This window comes from Scardinius erythrophthalmus, assembly GCF_964197995.2.
Source record: "Scardinius erythrophthalmus genome assembly, chromosome: 24".
Classification (NCBI taxonomy): Eukaryota; Metazoa; Chordata; class Actinopteri; order Cypriniformes; family Leuciscidae; genus Scardinius; species Scardinius erythrophthalmus.
Window position 1 is genome coordinate 11,551,058 of NC_138244.1, and position 14,848 is coordinate 11,565,905.

Here is a 14,848-nt window from a genome sequence, read left to right on the forward strand (position 1 = left end):
TTTTAATGGTTTGACCTGTTTTTGTGTGTGGTTTTCTGCTGAGTCATGCAGTGTTTCCTGCTTGTACAAAGGCCTATCTGTCTGACAAGTGGCTATCGTTCCTTTAATCACTTCTGCTTGAAATATCATGACATATTCTTATTTGCTTGATGTCAGAGCACTCTGAATGCAACATTCAAGCAGGCCGCAACTCACACAGTGTATTTATTAAGACGCTGTGTATGAATAGTCTCAAACAGTTTGTCAGTCGCGCATTGGGTTCTCTCGGCGATGCAGTTCTGTGATGTAATCATCGAGTCCTTTAGAGAGTCATGCTGATTGATTAAAGCATCGCTGGTGTCTGTTAATGCCCTCATTGTAATCAACCATTTTGTTTAAATACTGTTTAGGAAACACTGAACCTTTCAGGCCACCCTGTTAGGAGGCACTGATCAATACTTTGATTGAGAGTTGACTAGGGTTAATATAAAAAATGAAAACAAATGTACATGTACATACATGTATGTATAAATGTATGTACAGTTGTAATCGAAATTATTCAATTGCAAAACAGGTTTATTGGCTAAATTTACAGACTTTCAGCTGTTTGCAATAAACATATAAAACAATAGTAATTGAAATAGCTCAACACAACAAATGTTTCAAGTGGTTTCCACAAATTCAACTGAATATGCAACAATGACTTCCACAGTCTCAAAATGATTCAACCCCCTGAATAAAATCCCTCACATCAGCACAAATCTGCAAAACAGGTGTTGTCTCAAGCAACTTCATTAAGGGCTTCATTAGTTGCACCAGGTGGGCTTGAGCTAGAACACATGAAATGTCTGAACTGGCTTGGTTTATTGAGTGTCACATTTGACTGCATGTTGGTCCAAATATGGTCAAAAGATTGGTCCAAAAAGTTAAGAGAAGATATCATCGCCCTTCACAAACAAGGAACAAGATACAAAAAAATAGCAAAGGAACTAAATGTTCCCAGAGACACCGTTAGAAGCATAGTTCAAAGTTAAAGGTACAGTGCTTACACCTGGACAGGGCTGAAAAAGGAAGCATTCAATGGCTGCAAACAGATTTCTGAGAAGGCAGGTTCAGAAAAACCCTGAGGTTTCAGCTTGCACAGTAAGGCGTGTACTAAGCGCATGCGGTTTCCATGCCAGAACTCTAAGATTTACACCACTACTGACCCAAAAGCACAGGAAAAGTTCTCAAAATCATATAAATAAGCCACAGAAGTTTCGGGATTCTGTTCTGTGGAGCGATGAAACAATGCTTGGAACTTTTCGGCCCTATGGATCAGCGGTATGTCCGGAGGAAGAAGAATGAAGCATATGCTGAAAAGAACACTCTGCCTACAGTTAAGCATGATGGTGGCTCGGTGATGCTCTGCGGCTGCTTTGCATCCTCTGGCACTCTAAACCTGCAGCGTGTGGAAGGCAAGATGGATTAGTTGAAGTATCAGGAAATCCTAGGAGAAAACGTCATGCCGTCAGTGAGGAAGCTGAAGCTTGGGCGTCATTGGATCTTCCAGCAGGACAATGATCCCAAGCATACCTCAAATTCCACCAAGGGTTGGTTGCAGAAGAAGTCCTGGAAGATTCTACAGTGGCCATCACAGTCACCTGACTTGAAAATCTCTGGTGGGATTTGAAGAAGGCTGTTTCAGCACCCAAGAATATTACTGAACTGGAGGCAATTGTTCATGAGGAATGGTCTATGATTCCTCAGAGACACTGCCAGAAGCTGGTGTCTGGTTATACATCGTGTTTGCAGCAGGTCATAACAGCAAAAGGGTGTTCTACTAAGTACTAAAGATGCTTGCCATGGGGTTGAATAATTTTGAGACTGCAGAAGTCATTAAAAGTTGCATTTTCATTTGATTTTAGCGAAACCACTTGAAACATTTGTTGTGTTGAGCTATTTAAATTACTTTCGTTTGATTTGTTCATTCATTGCAAACAGCTAAAAGTCTGTAAATTTTATACAACTGTTTTGCAATAGGGGTTGAATAACATTGATTACACAAACATGCTTTTTTATTTTAGTTTAAGTTTGTCTGTTTTCTTCTTTTTTTTTTTTTTTTTATAATTTTTATAATTAATTTTAAAATAATTTCTTCCCATTATGTAGCACTTTGGGTTTGGATTTTTTATTTTGTCACAAAATGTAACTATTTTATCTCCCAACTCTATATGTAAATTTGGATATATAAGTACGTCCAACTTTATGCGCATAAACTATAATTGCGTAGGGCGATATATAATATATGGCATATCTCAACTGCTTGATTGATAAGGCATAGATATTAAGATATTATGAACATTAACATCATGATTTTCTGTAAAGCTACTTTGGAACAATGTGTATTGTGAAAAGCGTTATACAAATTGTAATTTGACTTGACTTGATCCATTTCACAAATTATTTGATTAATCAAATGAATCATTTAATGATTAGTCCAATTTGGACTGATTTGGTTGTTGAGTTTAATTCACTTTCACATTAAATGTAACATAGTGAAGTCATGTGACTAAATATATTTATCACTGATAGCAAATGTTTATCATTGTACATTGCGTACTATTTTACATATTGAAGAATTTTTGAATTTAAAAAAGCAGTACGCTAGAAGATTTTTAGTTGTCTTTGTTTTTGAAATGCTTCCGTAAATGTTTACTTTTGCTTGCTTTTCTTTGACTTGACATGCTAAAAAAAAGGTCCCATGTTTACAATTTCAAAGAGAAAATAGTATTTTGTACAGCGCAACATGTCTTTGAGTCTTGGGAATTTTGGTTTGCAGAGTTTAGAGTCTTGGCATGAGCGTCTGTATACATATTTGACTTCATCTTTGGCCGTGGGAAACGGAGCAAGAACTAAATGCAGAGGTATCATCAAAAATGCATGGAGATGAGACGGAGCAGTCAGCTCTGCTTGAGGAACACGTCAGCTCAGAGGAAGAGAGCCAGGGGACACTTTAACAGATGCGGAGCGTAATGACTCAATTTCAGATATGTGCAGATGCTCTCTGAGTCTCAAGCCTGGATTGTTTTTATGAGGTGAAGCGGATGCTGATTGGTGCTGCAAGTGTAGTGAACAACTTTGATATAAAAATAACTTTATAGGTTATAAGTTAATAAGTTATTTAATCAGGGTTGGAGCTAAATTCTAGCGCTATGTCAGCCAACTCACGATTATAGCTTCATTATAAATAAACATTACTTTGATTATATATCTGCAGAAAGGTTTATTGAAATGATATTATATGTTAGATTATCAAAGGTTTACTCACCACGCTAGCACGACGTTCTTCTGGTCTTCTGGCAACAAGCAGCACAAAAAGTCCACCTGGTGTCCTCACTAGATGTCGCAGCTAGTGCGCATGTCTTGAACTCGTATAGCAGAAATAATGTTAAAGTTTCCTTAACCATTTTAAGCTTGCTTTATTATTTGAATTAATCATTAATTTACAAATTTCGTTAGTTAAAAAAAAAAAGAATGTGGGGAAAAAAGATAAATATAAAAATACACTAATAAATACCTGTAGACTAAACACCTGATGCGCATGTGCACGCCGTCAGCGGTTTTGAGGTTTGTGCAGATATAACCTTTTTTTCAAAGAAAATTCAAGGCTTGCACCTTGTAATCTATTTCAGGGTTTGCGTTCTCGAGCCACCAGGCACTGTTTTGTGCGGATGAGCGGGTTGGAGCGTGTTGAGTGTTTTCTGTTAGAACGGTGTCGTGTTAGCGGCCCCTAAGTTAATAACTACTGATCTTTTCAACGAAAGTGAATCAATCAATCAAAACTAACTTTAGCTGGACAGTAACTTTATTCTAGAGCTGCTGTAAAGCCAAAACAATCTCTGTTACTGTAATTTCCTATTATCACTGTAAAGCGGCTTTGAAACAATCTATATTGTTAAAAGCACTATATAAATGAAGGTGACTTGACTTGATAAATAACAATGTTGATAGGGAAAGGATATTAAGTTTAAGGGTCACTGCTACATACAATTTAACACATTGTAAACGGAGACCAACCCCCAGCACTCAACCTAAACTGGGCCGTGTCTGTACGGCCATATCTCATCCAAAATCAGACCAGCCCTTATGGTCCGTAATCGGACCGAATGTGGTTAAATGTGCTGTGCCTCAGCGCAAATCCGCACTTCCAAAGCCTAGCCAAATCTGGCAACCATTACTGGGCCAGAGCTAGCTCACTTTTGGTGAGCCGCTGCCAGAACATGGCCGAGTGAGCCGACACTCAGCCGCAACTGGCCCGATTGGGCTGGCTACCTGGGGTCTTTTTGACCATTATCTGTCCCCCTTGACCAACAGTGGCAATTAACCCACAAACAGACAGAAAGTTCCAAACGCTCAGTCTCCCATTAATGTCCAGGCTTGAGCCAGAGCTCATTAAGACCAACAGAGTGTCTAATTAAGCCACGCACTGTGAGAGCAAGCAGCTGGTCTTCCCAGCAGCCTTTAGGACTGCACTGACTGAGGGGCCCATCGCTCTATTCCAGCCTTTTTACATAAACTCTTGCCCTCATCAGAACCCCAACATTATTTAAAAGGTTCAAGCCATAATGCCTAGCTTCTGAACTTCATATTTTAAGTGATAGTTTACTCAGTTCTAAGCAGGATGCTAAACAGGATGCTAATGTACCATAAAAGTAGTCCATGATTTGTGCACTATATTGAAGTTTTCTGAAGTCATACGATAGCTATGGAACCAACTGAAATTTGTGCCACTGAAAATCTTCCCTACTGAGTTTTTCTACTTTGTGCAACTTTAAATGTGCATGTGGTAAAGTAAAAATTCAACTGACATCAGATTCAGTTCACAAAACCCGTTTGAATGATTCATTCACTCATTTGATTCTTGAGTTCAATATACCGACTCAATGAATCAGACTCAGGGTGTTAGCTCACTGGGAGAAGATTATCAGTGAAAAATGACTTTAGTTTTGGTCTGTTTCTCACACAAAGCAATTTTTTTACTTCTGAAAACTTGAATAATAGTCAAATGGACCACTTGCTTTTGCATCCATTTCAGAGCTTGAAAGCTCCAGTCTCCATTCGTTGCAATTACATGAAAGCAGCAATCAGGACAAAATTCTAAATTCCTCATTTCGTGTCCCACAGATCAAAGAAAGTCATTCGGGTTCGGAATGACATGAAGATGAGATTATATTTAAAGATTTTTGACATGAAAAGCAAAACCTTTGTTGCTCTTGGAGATGAACCAACAATCCACTTGGACAAGGTCAGCTGAGGTAATTTACAAATAAGTTTAATAAGTCTAATGACTTGATCTCATAAGCTCATTTTCATTATGGCCGGTTTGGCATGAAAGACGTCTGGTCTGTTTGTTGCTGCGGTGAGCTGCTGTTGATATTTTCGGCGCTATGCGATATTTGCGGTAGTAGAGACAGTTGGCCTCTCTCGCATGTGCGACTCGAGTTCTCTGTGTTGACAGATGGAACCCCGTCGCCCCCCTTTTGTAGCTTTGTTTCAGTGAATCACACCTCATAGGAGATGGGACATCCCTGTCTGAGATTTCCACACCTCCGTTTTCCACTTCAGTCTTCTTTCCAACGCTCTTTCTCTCTCTCTCTCTCTCCATCTGTCCCCAAGGAATGCCTGAAAATAGCAGCCTAGGGAAAACTGGGTCAGGCATCATCATGGGTTCCTGGGGTGGGATTTAGAGGTTGGGGTGTGCGCTAAAGTGAAGACGCACTCTAGAGCAGGGGCGGTTCTAGACCGTTTTTAGGGGGCTTTAGCCGCTCTGTCTGTCGTCTCAATGCCCCTAAAACTATAATCACCTGTCTGAAAGATCAGGCCAGTATTGCTTCAAGTAAGTTTATAATTTTCACGTGTTTTTAAGTCTTATCAGTTTAAACATTCAAGTGATTTTAAGCCATTTAAGCGCAAGATGCCTTGAAAGTAACTTAATTCGGTACTTGCGTGCTGTGATAGCTGTGCGCGCGCACAGAAAGCCGCCTCTCAGACACACAAAATTCTTATTAAGTATTAGTATTAGCTAGTGTTAGCTTTTGCTGTGATCCGACCAGGCCAGAAGAAAAAATCATATTTTAGTTTTTTATCTAAAGTAATACTTGTTTATAATAATGATATAATAACAATTTGTTAGTCAAACAGTAGCCTAAACATATACCAATTTGAACTGTACTGCAGAAAGACTGGTATATTATATAATTTATAAAGTGTTTATATTGACTTGGTACCAGTACTGGTAGGGTACATTTGACTTATTATATATACTGTATATCGTAATATAGTGGTGCCAATTTACAAAGTGGCACCACTTAGGAAATGGTCTCTTGCTACATATTCCCACTAGAACTGTCCCTGCTCTAGAGTTAGGGGTGGAGAGTATCGAACCTGGGTTATATTGACAGATGGGACTGTCTTCAGCCCTACATTAACTTTGTGCCGTGATTTTACTGACTTTGTATTTTGGCTCTGGTTGGATTCTTATTCTGTCTCACTCTTTTTTCTGGCATGGCTTTTGTTCATTAGACTGTCTACACCTGCTTTCTTTTACTGAAGTTCACCCAAAATGATTTTTTTTCATCTCTTACCCTTATGTTGTTCCAAACTCATTTGCTGTTTTTTCTTCCAACACAAGAGTAGACACTTTTGAAGAAACTTTTCCCATCAGGATAGTAAATCCAATTTTTACTTGACCTGGTAACATTTTCACTGGCCCTACCACATTTTTAGCAATTTTTTATTTACATATGTGCACTACCGTTCAAAAGTTTGGGCTCTGTAAGATTTTTTTATGTTTTTTAAAAAAGTCTCATGTTCAAATAGCCTGGCAAGCCAGACACACATCAAGATGTTTGGTCTGGCAACTCTCCATAGACAAGGCTCAATCCGAGGGGCGGGATAAACGGCTGTCTTTCAAATTCCCTCTGCACGCAATAGGACAGCGCTTCAACCAACCAGAGCGTTTTCCCAACAGCGGAGCTAACGTTAGTTGATAGATTCAACTTTTGAATCTGGCCGGCAAAACTACGAACACATCTTCCTTTTTTAAGAATGACTTAAGTGCCGTTCTTTGCTCTTTTCTCAAAGAAAAACTTAACTCCAAGTCCTCCAGAGTCGCGGCCAAAGCCGATTCGAAAGACTGTTCGCCAGAAGCAGCAGCTCTTCTTTGTTTTCAAGTAGCAGGAACCGTCACAACTCTGTCGTCATTATGTTAAGCCCGCCCCGCCTACTCTATACACGACGTGATTGGCCTGACCCAATTTAGGGTTTTCCAGCACGAAAGTCAATGGAGAGTTGCTAGACTACCCTGGCTGCAAAATACATTTTGCTGCCGCTAGGGTGCATCTAGATTTCTAGGCTAATGTTCAAAAGATTATAATTAACAATGTTGAAAACAGTTGTGCTGTTTAATATTTTTGTGGAAACTTTATCAATTTTTTCAGGATGGACATAAAGTGCAAGTGAACAACATTTATCTAAAATATAAATTATTTGTAACATTATAAATGTCTTTACTCTCACTTTTGATAAATTGAATGCTTCCTTGATGAATAAAAATAGAAATTTCTTGAATTTCAAACTTTTGAATGGTAATGTACATTTATTTATATTTATATTTTTAAAATACATTTTCTTTACAATTTTACGTTAACAATTTTTTTCTTCACAACAAGAACATTTGCACCAAAACTGGAAATCATACTATTATGTCACTCCATATCTTCATTAACATGCTTGGCATATAATGCAAAGCATTACTTATTGATTTGTGCTTTTCAGTACTGATGATTCCAAGACTATTTTTCCAAGACCAAGTCTTTTTATCAAAACAGGCTTGAATAATTAAAGACAGAATTTTTCTAATTGGATGAACTGTAATGCTATTGCTTTTTTCTACCTCATTTAAAACAGAAATATCAGCAAAATTCTGAAGTTAACCAGAGATCTTATCCTGCTTAAGTTTTAGGCTGCTCCCACAGGGCAAACAACCTGTCTTCACCCTAAATAATTATCAACATAAGCACTGAAATGGTGTAAAACTTCCATTAATTAGATTTAGAATTACAATGGCCCTCTCAAACCTAGGCTCCACATCTTGAACAAAGAGAGATTCTCTCGGCGGAAATCCAATCAGGTTCAGGACTTGTAAAAATCCACCCTCCAGGCAATTATGAAACGGCCTCCTCTTCAGTCCTCTTTCCTAAACTCGAGAATACTGCAAGCAACTTGTAGTATCCACCAGGGAGTTGTACGGTTTTGAGCCTTTTCTGCAAGGTCAGGCCCTCATGTACAGTACAGTTTCAAAACCACACCTGCACCTTCTCCAATAAAAGCCCCCAAACTCACCAGCCTGCTTTTTATAAGCCATGCTGACGTGGCAAGTTTTCAAATAGTTGGTGAACGTGAATTCATTCATCAAAGTCTGGTAAGGAACAACACCTTTGCTTGCCACTTCTCACCCTAGAGTTCAGTGCATTGGGAAACGTTGACACGAATCTTGCGAAAAGGCCCGTAGGCTTTGCTGTCTGTTCAAAACAAGGACTTTGGGCATCACGATTGGATGTACGGTGCCAAACAGAGCCTCAATGACCTGCCGCTGCGTCTGTGTTTATGAAGGACACAGCCCGGCTCAGTGGGATGAGATTCAATGTGTGAATGGCTCTCTCTTTCTATCTTCCCCTCTGGGCGTTCGGTTGATGTCAGAGGGACAGGATGTTAGCCGATGCTCCCTTTGGTTGTTGATTTGATGCTAGTGTTGCGCTTTATCGCATAAAGGTAATGGACTAGTCAGGGCTTCCGACTATGTCTAAATAGTTACATTTTGTGACCATTTTTACTGTTGATCTGTATAGAGGTCTACAAAATGTGACAACAAAAATGATCCATGCTTTTTTCTGGATTATTTTATACTATTAAAGCATATTATATTACTCTAAACTGTATGGACATTGCAATACAAAACATATATTTGGAGGCAAAGGTAAATATTTTTAAATATAATATAAATATCTGTATCATATCAGCTGATATTTATTAATTTATCGCCATTGGTCGCTGTTGAATATTTCATTGTGTAATACTCATTTTCAATAATTTTACATTTAGATGACCTGCCTGGTAAACATAATAATAATTAAATAACAAAAATTTGATATCCATTTTTTATACTGTAGATTATTATGTTGTGAAGCCTACATTTCTCAGCATTTTTATTTTTAATGTACACTACCATTCATACTGTAAGTTTTTGTTTTTAAAGAAATTAATGCTTTTATTCAGCAAGGATGCATTAAATTGAAGTTAACAACAGTAAACACATTTTTAATGTTACAAAAAATCTATTTCAAACAAATGTGTTTTTAAATTTTCTACTCAAGAGAGGTAAAAAAATGGTTTTCACAAAAATATTAAGCAGCACGACTGTTTTCAACATTGATCATAATAAGAAATGTTTCTTAAGCAGCAAATCAATGATTTCTGAAGGATCATGTGAAACTGAAGACTTGAGTAATGATGCTGAAAATTCAGCTTTGCATCACAGGAAAAAATTACTTTTGAAAATATGCAAAAATAAAAAAAATGTTTATTGTAATCATATTTCCAAATTTTACTGGTTTAATGTATTTTTTATTAAATAAATGCATCCTTGGTGAGCATAAGGGTCTTCTAAAAAAAAAAAATGTAATTACCAACCCACAAATCTTTGAACAGTGGTATATGGCACTGCTCTCATATGCTAGTCTAAAACTCTTAGGATGCAGGTAAGGTATGTGAAACTAATCCCAGGCTAAGGAAACTGAATGTTTGTTTGCCGACACCAGCCTAACATGAGCCTTTTGTAGCCGCCGATATCATAATGACATTGGTGAACAAGTGACATTGATGTATGTGTTTGTAAAGTGTAAGTTTAAGTTAAAAAAGCTTTGTGTCAACAAAGTGAGCTAAAGCATTTGCGGCGGGCCGATAGGAACACATGTTGCGCAGGATTATGGCATTGGCAGTCATCAGACTGCTGCATCACTGTCACAGCCGATTCTTGGCGGTTCAAGAGTTCTGACGATGCCGTTTCCTCTTTCCTCTCCAGGATTTAAGTGTCCTGTCTGCTCCAAATCAGTGGCATCCAATGAGATGGAGGTTCACTTCATCATGTGTCTGAGCAAGCCCCGCCTCTCCTACAACGGTAAGACACGCCCTCCTGTTATTCCTGAGTATTTTATTGCTCAATAACTGATCTCTATTCTCGATAACTATCTACTCCACTACTCTCCTCCTTTTTGTGTGTCGTTGTATCAGTTTATCCTTTCGTTCTCCATTTCATTCTTGTTTGATTCCATTCTGGGGCTGAAAAGAGTCTGTGAACCGTGGATGGACCCCTTGGTCGGTCTCTCTCTCTTTTTCTGTTTTGCCGTGGGAAACCAAGGTTGCCACTGTACATGACATTAATTTTGTCATCCATTTTTCCTCACTTTGCTTTTTTTTTCTTCCTCCATCACTCTTATTTGCAGTTTCAAATAATCTGTAGGCTGTCAAATTACGGTCATTTTTTAAAAAATATTCCTCTATTGATTTTTATTCCAGCTTGTTTGATGTTACTGCTCATATTATCTTAATTTGCATCACATTTAAGTTCTGTAATATGATGGATATCCAGGTAAAACCGAATGATATTTGATTTTTCCCCCATTGGGTTTTCATTGAATCGATGAATGCAAATTCATCAGTCATGCAAAAGTTAAATGTTATGGTATATATTTAAATATTAATATTATTTTTCACATGGTTACATCAGATAAAAGCTTGTTTCAGAAACAGAGAAAACATTTTTTATATAAATCATAGGAACAATTTTCTTATTTAGAATAATGTTCAATTAAACCAGCAATTTTTTTATTTGAAATGAGGTCAGCTTTGATTACATTTTATCTTTTATGTTTTGGTTAATTAATTTAAAGTCTTAAGTTCAAAGGGCTGACTTGTAACATATAATATGTAATATTAAATGTGTGTGTGTGTGTGTGTGTGTGTGTGTGTGTGTGTGTGTGTGTGTGTGTGTGTGTGTGTGTGTGTGTAATCTTAACAAATCAATTCTATATATTTTTTTTTATCTTGTCTTATCTAAATCTAAACCTTTTGTCTTATATAAAAATCATTTAGATTTTTTATTTTATTAATTTAATGTTATTTTCATATAAAAAAAATATTGCAATTTTTATGTTTTAATCAATTGAATTTAATTACATTTTTCTATTATCTTAATCTTAAAATGTAAATATTTTTTATTATTTTTTATCTAAATTCGTTTTTAAAGAATCCCATCATTTCAAGAAGAAGCGATGGCGATACATTGACAAGCAACACTAGCTCACTATTGATTCTGTGAGCTTTTGGATCAGTCTGTCAAGTGCAGCTTTGCAGGAAAGTGGCACACATGACACAGCTCTTGTGACCCGATGACATTGGTCTCTGCTTGTAACAGCTGTGTTGGGTTGGATGGACGTCCGACTGAGGGACAGCTGTCCAGCTCAGCTTGAGCTAAAGGTGACCAGCAGTGATGCATCTGATTGTTAGATCATCTTTCTTCACAAAAACTTTTGTCTGTTTTTAATATATTAATTTAATTCCTTTTGGTTAGGCATTTTGTCAATAATTAATTGAGCAAAAAGGTTTTGAACTTACATGTACCTTTAAAAGTAAATTAATACAGGTTATTAGGGTTGTCGAACGTACCAGTTTCATTGGGTACTAAAAGAAGTTGATGGTACCAGCATTTCCGCAGTATAGGCTACCTATAGTACAGAGTATATTCGGTAACCGCTGGTAGAAGCTGCTTTCAAACGCTCTCATTCCTGTTTGTTTGAGCGCTCTCTTAGCGTCAAAGTTAAGTTTAGATATAATTTTTTTGTCTATATTTAGATAATATTTTTTATCTATTTAGTTTTTGTTATTTTAGTACAACGTAGCCTAAATGAAAATGATAAATGTTGTCTTAGCAACTAGCTGAAATAAAATAAGTTTACTTTTTTATTTCAGTCAATTTTATTTGAAGTAATGATAACATTTTTTATGGTTTTAGTTTTTAGTTAACAATAATAACCATTTGTAAACAGAAAGAACTCTTGCTTTTCTTGCATGTTAATTCGTTTTTCTTCTATTTAAAACCTTGTTTTATTATTTTGTCACTTTCTGACCCCACCATGTTCAAGTTAGTGACATTAACACTCTAGAACACACTGCAGCTAATCTTATTTCCCACAATGCACTCTGTCCCATTGTCAACTGCAGCCAGTGACAGTCACACGTCAGCAGATCTGCTCACTGTAAAACCCGCTCTCTATGAATGCAGTATTACACTTGTGGCCACCAGCCCTTCATTTCTCTATGAACTCTAATCCACCCCAGTTTGTATTGATCCAGGCTGGGAAATAACCCTGGACTAATGCTAGATGTAACATTGGACTAACCCTGAACTAATACATGTTTTACCTTTAGATGGGATGGTATTAGAGTTGAGGGTATTTCCTGTACCAGGAGATGGCAAAATACTTGTTTGATGTTCAGCATGTTTTTCTGAGCTTGCAGTCACAAAATAAGTGCTCAGTAATTTTTTTGACTGATTCACTGTGTGATTTGTTGAATGATTCTCACTGAGTTTTATCCGTTATGTGATAATGCTTTATTTTATTTTTATTATATAGTTACTTTTTAGTATTAAAAGTCAGGAATAATGTGTTTAAAGCAAAACTCTAAGTCAGACATTTCAGTATTGGTTAAATTAGATATAATATTTATTTCATTATAATTGTGGGATAGCTTAGTTAAAAGCTTACTCTTTGAATTTGCTCAATCACTGAATCATTTGAAGTGTTAACGTGTTTGAAGTGAACAACTTGCTGAACTGCAAGTCATTTTGAAAATCAAATCATAATTATAAAATTGTTTTAATACATTTTTTTAAATGGCATGTTAGGCATGGAATTTACAGACAGACAGACAGACAGACAGACAGATAGATAGATAGATAGATAGATAGATAGATAGATAGATAGATAGATAGATAGATAGATAGATAGATAGATAGATAGATAGATAGATAGATAGATAGATAGATAGATAGATAGATAGATAGATATACAGATAGATAGATAGATAGACAGACAGACAGACAGACAGACAGACAGACAGACAGACAGACAGACAGACAGACAGACAGACAGACAGACAGACAGATAGATAGACAGACAGACAGACAGACAGACAGACAGACAGACAGACAGACATACAGATAGATAGATAGATAGATAGATAGATAGATAGATAGATAGATAGATAGACATACAGATAGATAGATAGATAGATATATAGATAGATAGATAGATAGATAGATAGATAGATAGATAGATAGATAGATAGATAGATAGATAGATAGATAGATAGATAGATAGATAGACATACAGATAGATAGACAGATAGACAGATATATAGATAGATAGATAGATAGATAGATAGATAGATAGATAGATAGATAGATAGATAGATAGATAGATAGATAGATAGATAGATAGATAGACATACAGATAGATAGATAGATAGATAGATAGATAGATAGATAGATAGATAGATAGATAGATAGATAGATAGATAGATAGATAGATAGATAGATAGACAGACAGATAGATAGATAGATAGATAGATAGATAGATAGATAGATAGATAGATAGATAGATAGATAGATAGATAGATAGATAGATAGATAGATAGACATACAGATAGATAGATAGATAGATAGATAGATAGATAGATAGATAGATAGATAGATAGATAGATAGATAGATAGATAGATAGACATACAGATAGATAGATAGACATACAGATAGATAGACAGACAGACAGACAGAGAGAGAGAGAGACAGACAGACAGACAGACAGACAGACAGACAGACAGATAGATAGATAGATAGATAGATAGATAGATAGATAGATAGATAGATAGATAGATAGATAGATAGATAGATAGATAGATAGATAGATAGATAGATACTGTAGATAGATAGATAGATAGATAGATAGATAGATAGATAGATAGATAGATAGATAGATAGATAGATAGATAGATAGATAGATAGATAGATAGATAGATAGACCATGAAGAAAAAAAATAGTGTAGCAGAAATGTTATTCTGTCCTCTGAAACTCTCTCTCTCGTCCCCCTCCCCATCTGAGAGCTAAATTTAACAGCAGGTATTAAAATATCATCATGCATAGTCCTGGCTTGGAAAAGACACACTGGTCAGCTCACATGGGCCCTTCAGAGTGTAAAACACACACTCTCACACACAAAACTGCTTTCAAAGTAATAGCGTTACCATTTCACGGACCGAACCGAACAGCCTAGACACAAATCGACTGCTATCCAGCGGAAAGAATGGGGAACATGATTAGCAACAACTTGAACTAAAAGGCCTAACGACTGATCTCTCTCACACACACCTGTCCATTCCTGTAAACTAGTGCAGCTCCTCTGAGCTGCTGAAGTCATCGGCCCTAAGAGGATAACAAGCTCAAGTGCAGGAGGGTGTGTGTCCTGCTGTCGTCCAGGGATGTGTATGTGTGTATGTGTGTGTGTGTGTGTGTGTGTGTGTGTGTGTGTGTGTGTGTGTGTGTTTGGTTTGCCGAGACCAGCGTCTGGAAAATTGTGCAAGCGCTTGAGGATTTTTGAGGAGCTAGAATAATTTAATTTTTTCCCCCTTTTTTGTTCCTTTATAACTTGCAGACTATTACACATCTACCTGACATATTTTGATTTCCAGAAACATTTGTATGTGCAAAAAAT

At 36.7% G+C, this 14,848-nt stretch overlaps 1 protein-coding gene across 1 annotated transcript in view; it reads left to right on the top strand.

Moving 5' to 3' along the window:
* znrf1 (zinc and ring finger 1) overlaps window positions 1-14,848 on the top strand; it is a 36,833-nt gene that overhangs the window by 14,665 nt on the left and 7,320 nt on the right. Inside the window, exon 2 of the mRNA XM_081356458.1 lies at window positions 10,103-10,198. Coding sequence (XP_081212584.1) covers window positions 10,103-10,198 — 96 coding nt within the window. The remainder of the gene's footprint in view (window positions 1-10,102; window positions 10,199-14,848) is intronic.